The sequence below is a fragment of the Meleagris gallopavo genome, chromosome 2 (genome assembly GCF_905368555.1).
Source record: "Meleagris gallopavo chromosome 2, MGAL_WU_HG_1.1, whole genome shotgun sequence".
In the NCBI taxonomy this organism is placed as follows: domain Eukaryota; kingdom Metazoa; phylum Chordata; class Aves; order Galliformes; family Phasianidae; genus Meleagris; species Meleagris gallopavo.
This window is the reverse complement of record NC_139405.1, coordinates 50,209,483-50,232,533: the sequence shown is the minus strand read 5'-3', so window position 1 is coordinate 50,232,533 and position 23,051 is coordinate 50,209,483. Positions and strand designations below refer to the sequence as shown.

At 39.4% G+C, this 23,051-nt stretch overlaps 1 protein-coding gene across 1 annotated transcript in view; it reads left to right on the top strand.

The window, feature by feature from the left end:
* Positions 1–22,659, top strand: part of LOC146544972 (uncharacterized) — a 116,732-nt gene extending 94,073 nt beyond the window's left edge. The window contains exons 3-4 of the mRNA XM_085217100.1: positions 16,066–16,156; positions 22,571–22,659. Coding sequence (XP_085073226.1) covers positions 16,066–16,156; positions 22,571–22,574 — 95 coding nt within the window. The 3' untranslated portion in view covers positions 22,575–22,659. The remainder of the gene's footprint in view (positions 1–16,065; positions 16,157–22,570) is intronic.
* Positions 22,660–23,051: the final 392 nt, after the last annotated feature.

Below are 23,051 nucleotides of genomic sequence, written 5' to 3'. Positions count from 1 at the left end.
CTCAAGATGGCCTAGGGGTGTAAAAAGGCAGGAAAGAGGAGTGCTGAACTACTTGGAGGTGAGGCATGCCAGACTGGTTTCCCATTCTTGCATCACTTCCTGGCAATTGTGAGCTCCTGAAGAGAGATACCAAGTGACAAGGATTTGTGGACCTCCAGGCAGCTTACAGGATCTCCCTTCTCTAATGGGATGGGGCACTTAAAATCATAGAATCATCAAGGTTGGAAAAGACCAGTAAGATTATCTAGTCCAACCATTGATCTGTCTGTACCATCCCCAGTAAACCACGTCCCTAAGTGCCACATCTACATGTTTCTTGAAGACCTCCAGTGACAGTGACTTCACCACCTCTTTGGGTAGCCTATTCCAATGCATCACCACCCTTTCTGAGAAGAAATTTGTCCTAAGATCCAACCTGAACCTTGCCTGGCACAACTTAAAAACATTACCTCTTGTCCTTGGGATGAGATTCAGTTTTTAGTAATCTAAAAGTTATGTGTTTATTTGAATTTACTCATTTAGTCTTCCTACAGACAGCAACTTTTTATGCCTTGATTTGAAGCCTTGGATTTGTTTGGATGGGTTTTTTCAGGTGCCCACTCAAGGAGTGTGATTTTGCGGGGTTGTGGTGAAGACCAGATTTCTGCAGGTGTTTCTAGTTTTAGCCTTCATGGACACCATTGGGGAAGGGGGCAATCTTGCAGCACTTGTTGAAGCTAAAGTGGATGAAAGAGTAGAAAAGTCTTTCATCTCATCACTGAAAGAAGACAAGTGCTGCTGCTTTGTATGTCATGCTTGTGAGTAGGATGGGTCAGGTTTTGGCAGTAGATGTGTGCAGCAGGTACTGGAGGCAGCTGGAAAGATTCAAGGCAGCTCTTATGTCTGTGTCTGGAAGATCCCATTACTAGAGAGGGGAGAGTAAAAGATGGTGAAATAACCATGAAAGTAGACTTACCATAGGAACAGAGAGTGGCATAGACAGGGTCTTTGATTCATACAGCTGGAGATTCTCTTTTTCCAGACCTAGTACAACACTGCTTCTCCTCCTTTATTTTCCTACTCCCTGATGAAAAATATAATTATCAATACTTCTGCACTGCCTGAGCACAGTCTTTTTTAATAAATAGAAATATTGGCTTCACAGCAAATGGTAGTTGTGAATTTTAATGAAATATATGTTTTATGTTCCCTGCTTATTATCAAATCTCTTTTAAAAATATTTTTTGCTAAACTTAAAAATAAACAGTATTTTTGGTTAAGTTCTTCATTTTACATCTTGAATAAGCATCTCATATTGATATCTACCTTTGTATTTCTATGTACAAATCTATCAAGACCATCAAGAAATGGTTTTCCAAACAGAATTTATTGCAAAGCTGATTATGTATTAATATATACAAATGACAAATCTAAAACACAATGTCAAAAAGCAAGAAAATGCAATCAAGAATTTATTATTCTTCCATTACTATTCAGTTGGGAAAATAGCTGCTCTACTTTACTTGAATAACTTCCCCCTCCCATACCTCACACACAATCTGGATTTTCTAGGTAAGTGCCATAGAGTTATTTGTGATAAAATACGTCAATATGTAATAATACCTGAAGTTCAGTGTAATTTATTTACCTCTTCTTTTTTTTTTTTACTTTCATATTCCAGGTAGGCTTGTTCTAAAATTTCATACCACACATACATTGTATATGTGTGTGTATGTCTAAACTTGCAGGTACAATTTACAGATGGAATAAGTATCTTCTGTGTTCCATAACCTAGCACCTTGTCCTTTTTTATACGTTTCCCCAATGTTACAGATAAAGTTTTCTTCCATAAAATATTCATTAAAATGTTTATTCTCAGCAATTGTCCTATTCCAACCCCCAATTTAATAATATATATATATATTTTTTGTAATTAAATTGTAGACTCATAGAATCACCAAGGTTGGAAAAGACTTCCAAGATCATCTAGTCCAACTAACTACCAATACTTCCCCATGAAAACATGTCCCTTAGTACCACACCTAAACATTTCTGGAACACCTCCAGAGATGGTCTTTCTTGTAGTGAGAGGGCCAAAACTGAACAGAGTACTCAAGGTGTGGTCTCACCACAACTGAGTACAGAGGGACAATCACTTCCCTGCTTCTGCTGGCAACATTATTTCTGATACAAGCCAGGATACCTTTGGCATGATACCTGAGTGCACTGCTGGCTCATGTTCAGCCAAGTGTTGATCAACGCCCCCAAATCTGTTTCCTCTACGCAGTCTTCCAGGCATTCTGCCCCAAGCCTGTAGCGTTGCCTGGGGTTTTGTGGCTAAAGTGCAGGACCCGGCACTTGGTCTTGTTGAACTTCATCCCATTGGCTTCAGCCTAGCTATCTAGTCTATCTGAATCCCACAGTAGGGCCTTCCTAGCCCTAAGCAGATCGACATTTTCTGCCAGCTTGATGCCCTGCAAACTTACTGAGGGTGCACACAATGCCTTCATCCAGGTCATGGGTGGTTGATATATACATGCACACAGATGCGTGCATGTCCACACTTACAAACACATATATGGGTTGCATAGCATGCACTGTATACTATATACAGAGATGTATATAGCACTTTACATTAGCATCATACATGTGTGCGCGTGCATATATATATCTGTACATAAACACATACGTGGATGACTGAACTCAGTGAAACATCCTAATAATACAGGAAATAATACAGAAATGATCTCCTGTGTTTCGCATAGAGGCAATCACTCTGCCAGCACATGCAAGAAGTCATTATAATAGTTGTTCTATTTATGGAGAAACGTGTAGCTAAAATGTAGGAAAATTATTCTTCCCATATTCCCACTTTTTTATTGAAGAAACAAATCACACAGTAAATTACATCTGATTTGCATGAAATGTTGCATGCACCTAGATCTCAGTGTGAGCTTGGGAAAGGACACTGTTTTAATTCCAGAGCTTTTATAGCTGTTTGTTTGTATGCTTCATCATTTTTTTTATTCTCCTTTTTTATTATAAATTTCTGAGCTATAATTCGTATTTGGCTTCTTTTGCATTTGATAGGCCCTCTTGGGTTTAATATAACAAGTGAAAATTGCCATGGTGTGTAAGGAAAGAATAACGGCCACTGTCCAGGAGAAGGTAGGTGCCTGCCCTGTGGCAGTGATAGATGCTGCCCATGCTGGGGATTGCTGCCACTTGCTGCGGGGATCCTAAGAAGGAAGAAGGCCACCCTAGGGGTCTTGAAACAACTTCGGTGCATCAACTGTTTGCCTGGGTCAGCCCATTATTCTGTTTTCTCCAATTTTCCCTTCTTCATCTCTCTGGATGGCTCTTGTGAGGTGAAGAGGATGTGTTTCCCCATCACATGTCACCCCCTTTAGGTTGTCTAGAAGCTACAGCTGCCTGTGAAATTGCTGGAGGGCATGTTTAGGCTGGTGCCAGAGCAAATCAGTGTGGTAGGTGTGGTGATTCACTGCCACTCTTTGATTCTGGAGGGTAAACAGAGCCCTTGCACACGTATATGAAAGAATTTGTCCAAAGCAGTAGTCTGGTTCCTGAAATCCATCAACAAATTGAGGAGGTCTGAATGAAAAACTCAATTTTTTGTTAGTATCCATTTATTTATTTATTTATTTATTTATTTATTTGCAACGTATGCGTGCTTTCTGTAGAAATTCCAATGGTTTCTTGAAGAAGCATACGCTTGGATATGGAAACATTTTTGATGGAGACATTTTGCTTTGTTTGGAGAAATATGTACCCTTAACTGAAGAGGACAGATTAGCATTGCTTGCTCTCCTGTGCTGGGACATGTTTTTTTTTTTGCTTGGAGTCATGCAACAGGAGGTGGCATCCAAGGTGGGAAGATTTGGCATATCAGGCAGTTACATGTAAACAATGTGGACATGTGCACACTGATATGTTTTGCAGAGCTGTTGTATACTGTTCAACCTCTTTTTAGTGCTGGAGGAGCCAGAAGGGGGCTATACCAATGACAGGTGTGAGATGTCAGCATGAGGGTGGAGCAGGTAGGGTAGGTGACAGGCAGGAGAGGGCAAGGGCAGCAGCCAGGAGTGCAAAGATCCTTTAGACTCTGATACACCTCTGCCTCTTTCTTCCCCTTAAAATCTGAAATTGCTTCTTGGGAGGTGCAGATCAGTTGATGTCTCTGTTCTCCAACAGGCCTGTAAGCCAAGCTGTTTCCTGACTCTGCCTAAAACTGCTATGAGTCACTATCTGTTCTCCCCCTAAAAGCCCACTACATTAGGACTACGTGAGCTGTAATCTAAGAAGAGAGCTCAATTTACAGAAGAAGAGAGTGTGGTACTTTGAATTAAAGTAGCGTGGGTCTGGGTTTGGGTCATTTCTACCATGATCCATTGTTGCTACATGTCATGGTTTCATGATTTTTGATTATCAGTATTCCACATCATAAGAACCAATTTTTCTAAACTATAGATTATTTAGGAAAAATGATTGAAGACGTACAAGAAAAAATAAAGGGGAATAAAAGTATCTCAGCTAAGCTGGCTAAAAAGCAGTGGTATGAAGGGCAAACTGGGAGGATAGAAACTCTCAAGAAGGAGAATTTCATTTTCTAATGCAGAAAAGTATTTAAATGAAAGTTCTTAAATGATATTCTCCATGAGAGTCTAGGTAAGGTGAATAAGGCATACTGTTGTAAGATAAAACTGAAGAAGTAAACAGCTTCTCAAAGAGTCTTTCCTTTGGGGATTTAAAAAAAGGCCTACTAATATTGTAAACACCAAAGTAGCTAGTACAATTTAATAATTATGCTCCAAGTCTCTCTCTTTTTTTTTTTAATTTCTTTTCTTTTTTTTCTTTTCTTCTGAATGTAAATGGAGCAAGTCACCTTCATTTAGCAAGTCTCATCTGACCTCTCTGGATAGCAGCAGGTTCTTGGGCTCTTTTCCCCATGCAGCTGAAAGTAAAGTACACCCACTTGAAGCTGCTGATGGTGACTGGCTTCTGCAACACTGCTGTGGTGACTGCTTGTTTTGTACCATGGTGTCAAGAGGCCAGATCTGTCACATGTCTGATCTTGGTTGTGAAATGAATGTACGGTGATCAATACCTACAGTGCCTCACAATGTGATCAATGCCTCACAGTGAACAATATGCTGTGCAAATTACACCTTTTTCTTTCATCAGTTCCAAGAGAATTTGTGTACTTGGTTTGAACATGGGAGTTCTAAGCTCATTTTCTTTTACAGTCTTCGGTAGTTTTCTTGGAGTTCAGGACTTAGTATGTGTATGTGTGTGTATGTGTAGGGGAATATCTCCCCATCTAATTTTCAAAGATTTGACCAGGTATTCTTTCCTTAATGCTGTTGAAAGCGTAAAGTATCTTGCTAGAAGAGCTGCTTAGTATGCTGAAGGACTGAGAAACTAATCTGAAAGTCTAGCCTTCGAGGGTGTGATCTATTGCAATTAGAAATGTATTGCTTTGTAATTACTATTAACACTTGCTTTTACCAGCAGGCATAGAAATAAATACCTGTTGCCTCTGGATATTTACGCCCTCTACATTCCTGTAGAGAAGCCAGTCCTAATTTCAGCAGTTCAACTGGAGTGAAGCCGATGCCTTGCATCTATTGAAAAGTACTGCAAGCAAACACATCTGGGATATAACCATCATCACACAAATGTGTGTCACCTGTCTGTAGGAAAAAAAAAAAAAAAAAAAAAGCATATTTAGAATGACAATCTGATCTGAAAAGCTTAGAGATTGCTGCAATAACTTAGTTTTGGACAAATTAAGTTTCTTCACATGGAGAATATTAATTTCTGAACAGCTTTTTTACTATCCATTCTTGCAGTTCCTGGAAAATGATATTAGAGATACTATGTATGTATCATTCCTTGCTCTAGTGCATGATAACCACTTATCATCAGTGCTGGTGTGTGGATATATCAGAAATTAAGAAATATCAATTAATAGACAGGTTTAATGATATTAGTGTTGAGATACAGGCTGATTCAAGGGTGGTGAATTACTCACATATCCTCTGTGCTGGACACTCTTTGAGTGGCATTTCCTGAGGGCAGTTTACCCCTGACCTGCAGCAAGAAAGCCACCAGAACAATTGTACCTGTTACCAACTTTGTCCTACTTAATGATTTGGTGGGGAGGAGTCCAAAGAGGTGACCAAGGCCACATCTATGCATGACTCTTGGGAGAGTAATGACAAATCAGTACTATGAATCTCATGAAGTCATGAAGTCATTTTTTTTTTTCTGTTCTGTATGAGTTTGTCTGTGGGCCGAATGAAGCTTTAAGGCCATAGACAGAAATAGGCGAGCAAAACTGCTCTATGTTAAAAATATTCACTGTTGTACCTTATTCCTTGCTTTTTTTTTTTTTTTTTTTTTTTTTTTTTTTTTTTTTGCAGAATTGGGTGGTATGTTCATCATTCCCATTTACCACGTGTTCCCTCATGCTGTCAGAGCAGTTTATGGGATGGGGGCTTGAGTATTGGAACAGGAGCTCAGAAGGTCCACTGAGCCCTCCTAAAGGAAACTGCAGTGGTTCAAACTCTTCCCTCTTCCACTTGTGTACAGCTAGGGTAGTCCATCACAGTCCACAAAGGCAGCATAGAAGAAAGCTGAAATTATTCAGTGGCAGAAGCTGCAGGATATGACGGGAATTTTCAGACCCAAGGCAGGGGTCGTTTAAGCACCTAAAGCAGACGGTGGCAATCTCTGGGAGCTGCATGTGAAATGAAATAACTCAGCTTCTGCCTGGACTGACTGCTGCCAGAAGTGAGAGAAGATAGCTCAGTGGCACTTGTTCGGATTTGTTTGTGGGAAAAAGAATTGATATTATTCAGCACATGTTGGGAGTGCATGCTGGGGATCAAAGTGTCTTGTGAGTGGCTATTTTGTGTGGAGATGAAGGCGTTTGCCTATAAAACAAGATGTAACAGGGAGAATTTGCTTTGCTACTTATTGCGAGTTAGCAGGGGTAGTGTTTTTTGACTATAGTTAACCAGCAACCACAAGGAAATAAAATTGAGCTCTAAATGACTGCTGTGAGCATCATGTATTTGTCAGGTTAGTGTGTGATGTTGAATTGAGAAGTGGCTGGATGCAGCTTTTGGCCAGAGAATCACTTTAAGAGAGGAAAGGTTTACCAGATATCAGTACCTTGTCATTCTGTCACTTACAAACTCCAAAACCTTTGAACGTGATCTAAAAGTGACAGCATATTTTCTTATAAATAGAAGTGAATGGAATATTTGAAGTAAAATTTGATATTATGTTCTTTACAAATCTATTCCTTGTGTGGGCTGCTAGCCTTACTGGGATTCTGCTCTGCTTTTACTTTGTATGTATTTAGGAGCTCGCTGGTAACAAGGGATAGAAACAAACACCTCTCAAATTTCCTCATAGATCCCATAGATATAAAAACAAATATATCTTCCTATCAGACTTCATAGACGTACATGTGCTTCCACCACCATATTGCATAGATCCTACACAGCAATATTGTTTAGGAGAGTTTACGTTAATGTCTGAGGAAAGATCACAGTGCTGTAATACACATCACAAAATAGAATGAAATTTCTGCAGCAGCAAGGGTGATTTTCCACTGACAGGTGAGTGTAGAAGACAATCCAAAAGCAAGGTTAGCGCAGGTGACACAGACACTTCAACCCTTCTGGCTCATTTAATCATATTGTGCTTGTTTTTCCAAGGAGGCCAAAGTTTTCCACAGGCTATCTCTGAAGTATTACTATACTGTGGTCCCCCACAAATGGGGAGAGGGAAAAAATGCGTGCTTGATTTGAGAGGTGGAAGGACGAGAGGAAGGTGAAGCCCATCTCTCTAGCTCTGCTCTTTACTCTCTTCCATTTTTCTCCTCTCTTCTGAATGACACAAAGTCACCTACTTCCCCGTGCAAGGGGGGATTGCTCACATTGCTGCAATCATTACCAGCAGTGTCATTTGCTCGATGCATACATATACAATATAGCTGTAAGATTTGCAGCTTTGCTTGGCTTGCAGCGTTACTCAACAGCAAAGAGAAAAACCTGCCACATATCCTATAATGCTGAAATCTGCTCCTTGTTTTTTTTTAATAAACAGTTATCTCATTATTGCATTCTCTCACACATGAATGTCTGAAGAACTTAATAATTTGAAATTATCATCAATATAGCTGTCCCAGGTGAAAAAAGCCTACAGCAAGGTTATGATGCGGTTCAATCTAGTCATTGATTTCTGGACCTACTATAGCCCTTCAGGGCAAATCACAAAGCCAAGTTATCTTAGAGAGATGGCTTTTGTATCTGGATTTCTGAATGAGGTGGAAAAAGTGCTTTAAATCCTTCATATGATCTGACTCAAAAATCTGCCTTTTTCTATTGAGGGTAATGGTATTTGTCACTTGCAAACATATGATTCTGATACACTGGGAACTTGGGTATCTGAAGACCATATAAATAGACTAGTTATCAGGAATGGTCTTAGATACTTGAAGTTGATGAAATAGAATATAATGAATTAGGATGTGCTCAACCCTACTCTCAGCTTGCCAGAAGACGCTTCTTTGGGGTTATTTCCCTCCAGGCAGAGTTGCAGAGCCACACAATTTATTGACTTCAATGCTTGCTCTTGAACTTGCAGACACAGAAATGTAGTCTGCCAGGTAATGCTAGTATTACCTGGCTCTCATCTGGATTCAGACTGAGGAGATTGTAAAATATTTCTCACTAACAAAGGAATTATTGTTCCCAGCTTTTTGGTGTGGAACTGGAACTGCAAGATGTGAATTGACATGCCAAACTCACCTTAACACACCCTGGAAAATAATTTTGGATCATAGACCAGTGCTGAAATTTTGGTAGCCAAATATTATGTACCCCAAGTGCCAACAAAGTGTTACCTGAGACTGGAACAGTGTTAGGTTGTTGATTATTTTTATTCTGGCTGAAATTCCCAATCATATTTCTCTTCTAGTAACTTTCAAGTTTGGAAAGGCTATTTGCAGTGGAAACTGTTTCCAGAAGACATAACTACTTATCATACCTGAAGAACTAGGGAAAATTACTGAGTAGTGCACTGCTTTTCTTCCTCTGTGCTTTAACAGCTTCATTTGTAGAAGAGGACCAATTATTTTGACCGACTTCTGTACTTTGAGAACCTTAGCTACATGTTATATGTTTATGTAGTTATTTTCCTGTTGTTCCTAATCCTCTGACACAAACTATGAGATGGAAATTAAACAAGAAAATAATATATGAATTTGTTTTCCTTAACTGTGCAAAGGTTTATTATGCACTTTCAGTTGACATATGGACTTCATCCTTTTGTTCAAAACGGAGAAAAATAATTCCCTCAATGGAATTGCTAAGAGACACACATATTGCACTCTGTCCTCAGTTACAGGTATTGTAGTAAAACTCTGGCTTAATGCTTTTCTTGCTTTTCTATTCTGGAGAATACATGGTATGATCAGAGTTGCCAAAAGAGAGATCATGTGCATTACAAATATATTAAAAAATATGTCAGTTTTCTGAAGTTTAATACAAAGGGAATTTAAACTCTTTTTTTTTTCCCCCTTTTCTTTTTTTAAGGTTTTGGACATTCATTAATTATTTATCTCAACACCTATTAAGAATTTTTTCTTGTCAGTTTTATCAGCCTGTTTTCCTTATTTCTATGCATTCAAGGGGGAACAGAGAAGCCCAAATGCTGGAAAAGTGAAAAATTGTTTTACTTGACAAATCCAAAAGATTGTGAAATGAAAAATGTACAAGAAATAATTTATTTCTGGGGACAGAGTAATTTTTCATGCTAAAAAGTTTTACATAAAACTTTGACTTGCTCTAACGATGTCTAAAGCACTGAAACCCATCCCCCCAAGTCACAGCACAGAGCTCTGCAGTATCATTTCTGCAGGATAATTAGCATTCTGCATAACAGAAGCCAGAGCAGTGAGGTCAGGTTTCAAAGTGGGAAGCGAGGGTAGGCCCCCGAAATTGTGTATATGGGTTAGCTGCAACCAGTCTGGCAAGCTATACAGTTCTGTTATTCTTTTAACCCTTTCCTGATGGACGTATTTAGCACAGTGCAGAGATAAAGACACCATTTCTGAACAGAATGTAATACATACCTTGTCTGTTCCCACTCGTTTCCAAACACTGTATTAGGTCTGTCACTAATGGTCAAGTAGACATAAATGAAGAGTTTGTACTCTGTGTATATGTAAGTGTAGATTTCTGTATTTATTTTATGATATTTTTCCTTTTTAATTCTTAAGAAACACGTATCTTTTCAAATGAGCTTGCTTTTGCTACAAAATGGGCTTGTTCCCGGAGTCTCTCTGCTGCTGTAATATTCTTATGCTCTTCCTGGGAGAAAGTATGTGTTAATCATTATCACCATTAGAAAATAAAGATGTTTTATTGTTAACGTAATAACTTCCTCTTATGGTAAGACATATTCCGTTACTCATTCCACAACAGATGTCATTTGTGACCACTTTGGTCAGGACTTGTAGAAGTCTATTGAAGCAGCAAACACGTGTAAAAGACTTACTTCCTCTCCCAGACCCTGTTAAGCTAAGCAGCACACAAACAATTGGAGGAAGGATTTTTATTAAAATGCATGTGTTATGGGCAGCACAACCCTTTGGATAATGCTGCATTGGGGAGTGAGGTACTTGAGATTTCTCCTCCTGAGCTCTGAAGTCAAGGTGCAGCCTGGAGTGAGCATTTTCACCTTTTGCAGTACTTCCAGATGGTGAAACGATATGGAGTGCAGTTGGGAAAAGAGGGTTAGTTTCCTAGTGTGACATTTGTTATGCATTCTCTTGGCCACTTCCTAACCCATCAGCAGTTTTGGTTTGGACTGCAAAAGCTTGTAGTTAGCAGAGAAAATCTGCTGATAATCAGTGTGCTTTCAAGAGATATATTCCTAGAAGAAGCAGTGGCAGGGGAAAGGGTGTGCGGCACATTGCAAATGAATGTCAGTGTCTCTGCTAGAGTTGCACAAAATTAACAGAAATTAGATCTCTAGCTACTGAAGAGAATCTTCTCTACTGAGATAGCTATTAAAATAGAACAATCAGAGATTATGGTACATGAGAGTCTTTTTAATTGTTAATTTGCCCACTTCAAAATGACCACACAGTGAAATCAGTGTCTTTTAAAATAACATTGTTTTCCTTAAAATTGGTTTCCCTTTTCAGCATTATCTTTCTAAGAGGACTGTGGTGATATTGTTGGGAATTATCTATCCCACACTGAGGGAGCCTATCTGAAGCTAACACAGTTCCTGAAAAGTGCAAGTATAATTAACCATTCTCCTCCCCCTATTTATCTTGATTTCTGCTTCCATCTAGTTGTTTTTCATGCTTGTAAAGTATAATTTGAATAAAGTTTTAGCACTTTCTTCCTACACAACCTCTCGCTCTCTGTTCCCTCCCTCCATAACATTGCAGTGATCGGAGTGTGAATTATCTCAGAGTAAGGGTGGGTGAACTGTTCTGCCTGAGCTCAGCAGCACTGAAGACAATGGAGCACAGCGTCAGCGATTGACACAATTCTTTCTTATAGAGACATTTTGTATGCTAATGAACCTCTGATGGCAAGACCAGACTTTTTTTTGCTGCTAATTCTGGCAATATCTATCTCTGATGGGAACCTAATTTCTACCCACAAGGATTTTCAGAGTAGAAGAGTGAGCAAAGAATGATGCTCAGTATTGATGCAACTCTCCACTTGGCTTCACTCCTGTTTTGCCCACTGCCAGGAAAATAGAGCCTCTAGACCAAAGCAATTGGCATCTGGTATTTCCTTTCAAGTGCTTCTATATGAGCCAGGCTCCTTTCACTACCGGATTCCTTGCAGAAGCCTCTTTTTAAAGCAGTCACTGCTTCCTCAGTAATTAGCCCACAAGACACAGCTGCATAGCCAAGAAACATTGATCTAATAGGTTTAAGTGGTGATGGTCAAGACTGAGCAGCTACCATGACATCTCAGTGTTGGAAGACAAATAAGAAGGGGCTTTGTTGCACTTTTTTTTTCTTTTTTTTTTTTTCTTTTTTTCTTTATGCAATGTAAAATGAAGGAAACACAGAGGAACTGCAAGAATCAGATAACTGTATTTACACACTCAGTATCACATGCAAGGCATGACTGCTGAATAGCTTTGTGGAAGGTTGAACACTCAGAGCAATTGTTCCCAGCCTGCTCTTAGCTTGAAATCCATGGCTTTCATTTCAGACCCAAAGAAGGGCTTATGAGAGCCATGGTTTGTCTGTTTTTACCAACTAGGTCAGCGGGTTTAATTAGAGACGCTGCATCTCTCTCTGTGGCTTACTTCCCTAGGCTACTCAACTATTTGAATAGATAATCCCAATTCCTAATAATTACAGCTGCAATATTATATATTTTGCAGAGATAACTCTTTCAACTGAAAATTTAGAAGCTGCCAGTTACATCTTCTTGTATTAGTACTCTGTCACAAGGCACAGACTGACTTATCTGTTGTTTTCTTCCCCTCCTGTCTGCCACACACAGCTTTTCCTAGCACTACTGAAATGTTAGTCTATGGAGGTGTGATTCTACACCAAACCAGCCAGGCTGGTGGGACCATGGTGGGGATTCACGTATTTTTGTTTTAAAAACAGGTTGTGGCAGTTGAACTGGTGGCTAAACATCTGCAGGTGCAAGTTAATCTGATATTAGCCAGGTTTCAACTGATTTAATAATGTTCACACCCAAAGCTGGTTTAATTAACTTGGATTTAGATGAGGGCGTAAGAGAGGACATGTCAGTTTGGTGATTAATCAAAGGAGAAAGAGCCAGCAGCTCTATCTCGCCTCCATTTCAGGCTCTCCAATAGATTAGCAATGTGACCTTGGGCAGATCTCCTGGCATGTTTTTTGCTTTGCTTTCTTCAGACTGGATATAATCAATTTCTCAGAATAGATGCAATACCGAACTCACAAGCATCTGTGAAACTTAATTCCCTGCATGCGGAAAGGGTTTTGGCAGCTGCTGGGGAGTGCAGCTCTGCAGGGAAGGGGCAGGGCCTGCCTTCTGCCTGAGTCAGTGGCTCACAGAGTGCTCACCACCAGGAGTCTTAAGTGCTGCTGTCCCTCACAGTGATGCTATCTTGCACTGAGTCTAAATTGCAAAGGGCATGTGAGTACCAAGCATTTGAGCCGGCTAGGATGGTCCTATCCAGCAGTTTGGTCTCCATTTGCCAGCATGGATGGGAAATCCACCCAATTGGTTTTGTTTTGTTTTGTTTATGAATTGGTGTAAAAGATCCTCATCAGGAAAGCAACCTTTGCCCTGTTTTGCCTTTGTATACAGAACATCTGTAATAAGATGCCTAGAACTTCCAGTGAACAAAGGTGAAGAAATCATTGCTGCCCATGCCTCTGCTGGCAGAGCACCTCCTGCTGAAGACCTGCCTCCACAGGCTGCTCTGTGTGTTCTTGTTGACTTTTTGGCCAACACCATTTAGCCATCTGCTGTTCTTCTTGGCTGATCCAGCATTGCTGCTGTTTCCAGTCAGTCCATCATAGAAAATGTGAAAGTCCTCAGTAGCTTCCTGCTCATCTGTGTCCTGGTGCAGCTTTGCTAGATGCTCCTGCGCATGCAAAACATTTCCACTGTTGTTTATTGTTATTCTGGCTAATGCTTTTTGGTTTGTTTCTCTCAGACAAACCATGTCTTTAAAAGTAATGGAAAAGACCTACAAGATCAGTATAATTGCCATGGTTTTCTAAAGGTTATATTTTGGTGCACTTGAGTACTGTGTCATCAGTCTTACTTTGAAAAATCAGAAGGAATTCAGGAAAGCTGCAATGCCTTTTTTTCCCCCAGTGCCTCAGAACAGACAGTAATAAGAGAGTCGATGTTTTTAATTGTCCATACTGATCTAACATGAATTTCTTGATCAGAAATTCTCAATAAATCAGATGTTCCAGCCTTGAACGGGGGCACTCAAAAAAGGTGGGAAGTGAGAAATCCAAGATACAACTCTCAGCCCATTTACAGATTTATTTAATACTTGGGAGTTTGCACACAATTAACTAATCGAGCAAAAATCAGTGCTTGGGGTAAAGAGCAGGCCTTCTAAAATAAGAACTTGGCATCATTTGAAGGGCAAACACTTGACACTCAACGTGAACTTAAGCAGGAACTGACTTTCAAAGAGAAATACGTCTGTCACATTTAAGTCTACACACATATTCTCTTCAATATTTGGGATTCTAAGCTCTTTGAAGGTAGTCTCTTCACTTCCCCGCAAAGCACTTTTTTGTTCACCTTTGCAGTAATTTTCTCTCTTCTCTCCCCTCCTGCCCCCAGACCCCTTAATGTTACAAAAGAATTTGCTTCTGGGATGAGATTTTCTTGCTGAGTTTCATCCCCAAATTATATTTTACAGATGACTTTGAAATTCCCTGTAAGTGTGCTCTCATTATTGGATATCTTTGATACAACTTTAAATACAGCTGTGCAGACATTGCCGCTATTAGTGCTAGGAAAATATAAAACTTACATAGAGAGAGGAATAGTTAGAGCCAAAAAAGCCTGTGATAGATAAAAGTAGCAATACGTTTCAGATATGGGACCCTGGCCTTGTAAACATTGCAAAACTCTCTGAATTAGTCACTTCACACAGTATTCTTAGGGGACTTTTAATCAGACCATGTTGTGCAGTGGCTCATCCTGAATGTATTTAGCCTGGGGATTTGTTACCCTGATCTATATTTTCTTTCTTTTTTTTTTTTTTTTCTTTTGTCTCCTGGGGATTAGTACAGCAAAAGAAGAACAGAGACATAACTAGAGCAGCCCAATCAAGGCTGTATTGGCTGAACAAGAGGCATGCTTAAAGGATGTTGACTGTAAACTACTACAAACCACATTTTTCAGCAGATCGGAGGATCAGTTCTCATTGTTGAAGGAAAATACTGACCATGCAAAAAAAAAAAAAAAGTAGATAATTTGGATAAGTGTAGAAAATCCCCATCACTAATGCTTCTTCCAACAAATCCAGCCCTTTTTGTGCTTTACACATGGCTCCAAAACCTCTTTCCGAGAGACAAAGTTAGCAGGCTGAACTTACTCAGCTGAGAAACCTACTGCCCTGAAAGAGCTACACCACAATAGAGAGCGACTCATGATGCCTCATGTTTGCAGATGGCAGCCATACCATCCTGAGATTTGAAAAACTCTCCTGTGTGCCTGGACAGGAATGTCCCAGTAGAAACCACTGGTGATTCTACCCTCCCTGTGGCAGCTCTTGACAAACTACTTTGCCCAGGACTGGGAAAGGTTGCTGAAGTGGTGGATTAGCAGTCTCATAAGCCCAGGAGAGCACTGCCAGAGGTTTTGTTTGTCACCTCAGTTCTAGTTCAGAATGAAAATGGGAGGGATTTTTGTTCATATTTCTCACTATTTTGATGTATCCTCGTGTAACAAGCTTGTTGAGATCATGATCCTGGCATGAAGTAGAAAATGACTCCTAAAATGGTTTGTGATGGGGTTTTAAGAACAGAGGTTTATACATACCAGGCTGGAAGTTGCTGTGGTATGCATGTGCAAAAGAATCTGTCAAAAATTTGGAGTTCCTTTGAATGAAGTTCTTCCTGACTGACTTACTCAGTCAACAGAGTATACACTGTACATTCTCAATGAGCAGGAGGAGCTAAATGTTTCTGACATCTTCTTGCTGTGCCATTTTGAGAACTAGTATTCATGTAACGTGTACACTGAATCTCTTAGTGTCAAACCATTGTTCTCAGTATTTCTGAAATCATCATGCTGTGTTGTTTTGAGAAGAAGCATTCACGTACCGCAGATCTCTTAATGCTGACCCATTGCTTTGCAGTGTCAGAGGTGGCAGACTGAAGCAGATAGCAATATGACCAGCACTGGTGGAGAATGCTATTAAGACTCATCAGAAGGAGGACAAACAGGTCCTTACTGAGATATTATTTTGTCATTTGGGATGCACATGGATTAACAGAGAGATGATTCTGTCTTAATAATCTGATGTTTTTATTTTTAGGCATAGGCACAAAGACCTGGCAAGAGGAAGCTGGAGATATGAGTTACACAGGTTTCATGATGGTTTTGTGGCTGCAACAAACACATAAAAGGTTTGTATGGTATTGGCAGTATGGTCAACGGGTGACATATCTGACTGAATTAAGAAGTGGCTTCAGCATAGAGATCGTAATATTTTGGTGTAAGCTGAAGGGAGGAGCAGAGAATTGCAAAGATGAGAACTGAGCTTTGATTTGTTCCTCTTATTCATACTATTAGTCTGAGGCCTTAGGTAGATAAAAATGCTGTAGAGCAAAAATATTTGCAGATAATGCAGAAAACGGGATCGCTGCCAAAGTAAAGAAGCTACATGTGTGTATGGGAAGATGAATGACCTAGATAGAGTAATGAGGAGCTGGACAAAACAGAGGACCAGACTCTGAAAGATCATACTGTGCAAAAATGCAGTTCAGGAAAATGTAATTCATGGATAACAGTGAGAACAAATTTGAGGCAGAAGGATTAAAATTGGTGCATACGCACGCAGAAATTTACAGAAACCTTTGCAAATTGTACGTAAATAGTGGATTTAAGTATTAAGAAATTACCTTCCTTTAGAACTGCAGAACCTTACTTATACTATCACCTTCCTTTCTGATCACCTGATTATAAGGAATTATTATAGAGATGGGTAAAGATGCATCAAGAGCAAGCAGAATAATGCAGGGATTTGGAGACACTGATTGTACCAGATAAACCAAAGAAATTAGGGCTGCACTCTTATGAAAGAGAAGACTGTGAGGTGAGATCATTTTGCTCTGTGAAGTTCTTGGGGGAATAGGAAGAATCGTTGATACCAGACAATCTGAATTTGTGTCATCTTGAAAAAGAAGGCGGCACAAATTAAAATTTTGCATTATATGGAGGGAGTTTCCGCAAGGAATTTAGTTTAGAATCCCTTTGTGCAGGGAGCAGATAATATACAAGATGCTGAAAAGTGCTCTGTACTATGCAGAAAGCCCACTGGGAACACAAATTTTTACTGCTCTATCTCCCAAAGCCACATCTTTGTCTGAAGAGTGCTTTAAAGACAGCACCATTCTTCTACAGAATACAGGAGAGGGCCATAAGAAAAAATAACCTATCTCATCCTCATGAGAATACTCAAAGTGTTTCTCTTGGATTATTGGTAACATTTTCAGAAAGGCTGGATGTCTGAACCCTTGTGAAAATTTCAGCTCTGAAAGAATTGTTTCCTGGAAGAATCAGTGAAGTAGCTTTGAAATTACACAGCACTGGTTCTGAAATTGTGAGACCCCTTTGGGATGTAGGACTGAGAAGACTGAATTTCTGCTTTGACATAGTTTTTACAAGTTTTAAAGGATTAATAATACTGCAGCAGTGGAGATAAAAGGCATATGGCAAAGTCTGTAAGACACAAATGAAATGTGTCACTATTTGAATGAGACTAAAAAAATTATTCAGATGGCATACAAGAAAAATATTTATTGGGGATAGACCTGCTGGTGCAATATGATGAATATACCTGTCTCTCTGGCACTCAGGAGGGAGGTAGATGAAAGTCTGAAGTTTACTAAGAGGAAACTTCTGACTCCCTCCACCTCCCATTTGCTTCCTTCACTCTCCCATGAGTTAAGTGCAATAAATCTACAAGGTATTGCTTTATTGAGTATAAACAGATTCTTAACTTTTTTCTCCACTAAATTGTGTCAAGAATTTTCTATGCAAGGCAAACACTTGTAAAAAGCTCCAATTCAAAGAAATGTGTTTGGCTTCTGTTCTGCCCCTTTTCATTAAGGTCTTAGTGGACTTCCAGTATCTGAAGGACTCCCTGACCTGTCAGTGACATCTGCTAGCATATTGCATCTCAGCTCTACACACTAACTGCTTGCAAGACACCCTAAATTCAAACCTCATAAGCAGAGCTGCTGTTGTAAATTAGTCTTTCATACCAAATATAAAGGAACTAACTCCATTATTGTGCACATCCAAAAAAGTAGGCTGTAACCCTTTTATGTCTATGAGTTGACTTCCTCCTTTCTCCTTCAGAGTGAGCACACTATTGGACATCACTTGCTGATGCCAAATGATTTAAATGCACACAAGAGGACAAACAGAAAGGAACCTAATCCTGTCATTCACAACACAGAATATATACTGCCATACAGTGAATTATTTTTACATAGGTAATTAATAATAGAGAAACAATGTAGTGACAGTCTGAGTCCCAGGGGAGAAAATTGTCAGCCTATTTATTCATTTATTCTTTTCTAACTAAATTGATGGGATAGTCTGATGCCTTTCTGGATTCCACACAGCTGATGAAACTGCAAAGAAGTTTCATTTAAATAACAGGCCAATGTTCCAATTAGTCAAAGCCTAATTCTTCTGCCTTGAAATGATGAATGGCACGTACTGTGGCTTCTGCCAGTCTGAAGGGGTAAAAGCTGCCCACCAAGAGCCCAGAGACATTCATGTCAACATTTTGGACATGGGTTCAAATACCTTAATCCGTTTTGATTTACAACTGTCTTGTTAAATGGGATATCACTAATTCTATCATATAAACTCATCTTTAAGCTATTAGGGAGCTTGAGGTAACTAAAATACAGTTCTTGGGAGAATAGAGAAGATAGCACTCAATTCTACTGACTAATGAATGATTATATTCAGTGTTCTATGTGGTGTACACTCACAGAAATTTCATCCTGTGCGGTGGTCGAGATCCCAGTGTCGGCAATGGAGAGATTTTCATAATAACAAAGTGCTACTAATTTGAAAACAAGCCAACAGCCAAAGAACCCTGATACAAGCAAATATCTCACAGTTCATTTCTCTCACAAAGCAGGTGTTCCTGCAAGCAAAAAGTAAGAGGCCAAACTGCAATTCTTTAAGTGAAGAAGTTTGTAGACTTTTTTCAGCATGTTATTGGCTTAACTCTCTTTACAAATTTTATGTCTTTACTTTTGCACCTCTTTATTTTCCCATATTTATCCATTAAGGATCACCTCTATTTCAGTGCTCTTGCATTTTTTGATGCAAGCTGCTGATGTACATATGGAGCAAGAATCCCCAGAGTGTATTATAGCACAGCAAGTAAAGAATGATTTTTGAAATAACTAGCTACAGTTGAATCATGATAAATCATGATATTTCATTGAATTTATCTTCTGAATATTAAATGTACATAGCTGTGTCATGTTGAAATATTGAAATATCTCCAGTGTAATCCACTGTAATCCGTTGTTGGGAGCTGCAGGGGAAAAGTCAGTGAAAAGTTGGGTACCATTAGATAACCAATAATCTTCACAAGCTCTTGGAACCGGCAGCGGAGCTACAGTCACAACACTAGTTTCAGCCTGGGAGAGATTGACACTCCCTGTAGCAGGTATTTGGCTGGAACTTAAATATGTCACTTGGCAGAGAGAGCTGATAAAAGCCCTGTTATTTTCTGAGCTGAGAGCAAAACAAGACTTCAGCCTTCCTAAATTATTACACAGAGCTTGTAAGGAATTGTTGGTTTATGTGAAGTAATTTGATCAACCTGGTCATTAGATGAATTTGTCTCTTTCACTCTTATTTTGTTTGTGTATGTTTATACACATATTGCATTTTTGCCCAGTAACTTAGTTCTAATTAATACATTGGATATGAGCATGATATGAATGTCTGTTTCCCCAAGAGCACCTTGCAGAAGTGGAGGAGTCTGCAGAGAGGTGAGCAGCACTGTGAGACCTGCAGGCTCTTCTCCAAGGCAGTACTTGCAGACTCCCAGACCCTCAACGCTGGCTGGAAAACCCAATGTCTGTTGAAATCCAGATATCTACTGTAAAGCTAAAGCATTTCCTCTTGTAACTCTGCATTATTTGTACAGAAATTAAATTCTAGGACATGCACTGTTAAGAACAGAATAACATTTGCTGTGTATCTAAAGGAATACGTTAAGGAGGGCTAACATGTGACTCTTCACTACCTTTGTGTCCTTTACTTTCCATGTTCCCCTGCTACAGGACTCTCTGCTGATGCACTGCCTATCACATCCCAGTTTATTTGCAGACTGATGGATAAAACAAACCCCTTCTGCAGAGCTCATGGTACAGAGGTTTCACTGTGAGAGCTGTGAACTCCAGGTGTTTTGGGGAAAAGCGGTGTTCCAGGCTAGATCTTTTCAGGCTGAAATAAATGATAATCTTGGTTTTAGTTCTATTCGTGTACATTCTATATGTACACAACTTTTGTCACCTTTCTGAGCAGAGAGATACCAACTGAGTACAGCCATACCTCTTTATTGTCCAGCTAGTAGCATTTTATATATCATTTATGGATGTAGGACTGCTGCTTGGCACAGTTTTGCAGTGTAGTGGTCTTCACTGGTTGCTGTCAGTGAACAAGTGCTGACTTTGAAGGAAGTCAGACTGGAATTTAACTGCATAAGAAGCTTCAGAGTGAATATGATCAGGAAAATATTTATCCAAATTTTTCAAGGTTATGTATTTTCCCCTGCTTTCTTCTGTACTGGGATGAAGTCTGAATCTTTCAAAACAGAAATCAGAGATGCTGCAGATATACACACTCTTTGGAAACAGCATTCAGATCCTTGAGATCCACCTCCTCAAAGCCGTTGGTCATGCATGACCAGGCAGTGCCAAGCCAGCATCTACATGAAGTAGTGCAAAGGAAGAGTGGGACCTGCCTGCAGAGGACAGCACAAATGCACACAAGGGAGATCAGAGTCATCCTGTTTAGGGTGATCTACCATGCAGCATGTAAAGTCTAGGGTGCTTGGGCTTCAGACCCAGAGGCTGAAAAAAAAAGGCCAGGACCTGAGCTGGGATATTGGTGCATGGTCATCCGGACAGGCAAATCATAAGCCCAGTTGCAGCCCGCATCAGCTCCCACAGTATGCCCAGACAAGGTCTGCAGGATGGCATAGGTGAGGATCTGCACCTTTAGGCAGTGTGGATGAGGCTATACAAAACCTAGGAGGAAGAAGAGGCCATGCACCAGCAAACACAAGACAATGTGCTGCTTTCCCTCAGGGCTGTAAGAGGCACTGAGAAGTGCCCAAGGAGTCATGGTGTCAGCTAGGCCCCCCTGCTCCTTTTTCTGGGTCTCAGGCCTCTTCCATGTGAGGTATTGTACCTGTAGGAGTCCTGAGCTCCTGGAGCAGTGCTGTGAGCTGTGTTATTTTCACAGACAGGACTCCTCTAGTACTGGACTGGTGCCTCTTTTGGGAAGGAAGCCTTGCTCTTCTCTCTTTCTTAAAAATCCCATGCCTCTTGAACCTTGTATATTTATTCTTATTAAAAATTTTGACATTGAGTTTGTGGAAAAATATTCTATGAGGAAAACTCTTGATCCAGTAAAATATTAGTTTGATTCTTATTAACTCAACTGTCTTTCTCTGTTTTAGCAGATGTTTGAGTCTTTAAAGCCCTCTGGGAACAATGTATTTTAAGCTTGTTCAGTTTAGAGAATCACAGAATCGTAGAATGTCTTGTGTTGGAAGGGACCTTAGAGATCACCTGCTTCCAACCCCCTGCTGTGGGCAAGCCTGCCACACAAAAAAACTTCAGGAGAAAGTGTGAATGCAGTCCCCCGTGGTATCAGGCGTAGATGAAGAATGAATGTGGAAACTGGAGCCACAGAATTTTTGCAAGAGCAAAAAATGAATGAAAGAAGACATGTAGTTTAGGAATGCTGAAAAAAAGAAAGAGATGATGGGTTCATGGAAAACTGCCCATGTATTCAAAGTACTTGAATTAAAATATCCTCTGCACATGAGCATAAACTGTACATTGTCCTCTCTAGATTTTAGGGAATTGAGAACATAAGGAGTTAATTTTTTACTGTATTTTTCACTGTTTTTCTTCCCAACCATGGCTTATTTTTTTTTAATGTCAGATGTACGTTGACACTCATATCAAAAAACCTGTGATTTAACTTGATAGATCAGCTACTGTGAGGGGGCAGGGAGGGAACTGATCCTACTATTGAGATATATGATACTTATTTAGTGAAATGACATATATTCTTTATGAGATGCACAAGTGTAAGTCGTACACTTCTCATTCAAGGTTACTTACAAAGAAGGAGTTAAAGAAGCTGAGTCTATTCTCCTGCCTTCCTTTTTTTTTTATTTTAAATAGAAAATACAGTATTTTCTGCATTAGAAATACTACGTTCTGTGATTGAGTGAGAGAAGAGATGAACTGTGACACTACTTGACATTTACACAGGAGCAGTTTTGCAGGGCTAGGAGTTTTAGTTTAGCTGATGGGTGCAGGGAGATTTGGGCTGCTTTATTTGTCTGCACAAGTGCAGCATGAGTTCACACATTCTTAGCGTAAGTTGCCACTTCTGCAATTAGAAGAACACCATTACTTTTTGCAGTGTTTCAAAAAGGTGATTTGTGGGAAGTACTACTCTCTTGATGTGTTTAGATTGTTCTAAACTATTTCAAAAGAAATCAAGAAAAAATCCATAACTTCCAATACTTTATACAGGTGAAAAAGAAAACACAGAAACTACGTAAGCCTAAAAAGAAATTTTAGGTGATACAGCTTATCTACAGAGAGAGATTCTCCTGTACAGGTAAGAATTTTTCGTCATCTACTTCAATGAAAAATGCTGATTTGTTAAAAGAATTTCAGGAAATACTTCGTTAAAAGTATTTCAGTGAATTATTTGTTAATAAATCACATTTTCAATAAGAAATATCTACTTTGCTATTTACAAAATTGATTTTTTTTCAGTCAGAACTAACTTTTTCTTTTAGAATTTAATTTTATTTGTACTAGAAAAAAAAAAGAAACTAGGACATGGGATACATTTCAATTGAACAAACCCCACTTTTTGTCTGTTTCATTTTGCAAAAAGAGTTTCTTTCCAATCTATATTATTCCATGAATCTATGAAATTTCATTTTTTGAGGCTGGAAAAGTGATAGGAATATCAAATCTTTTTGTGTACGCTGCCTAAACCCTG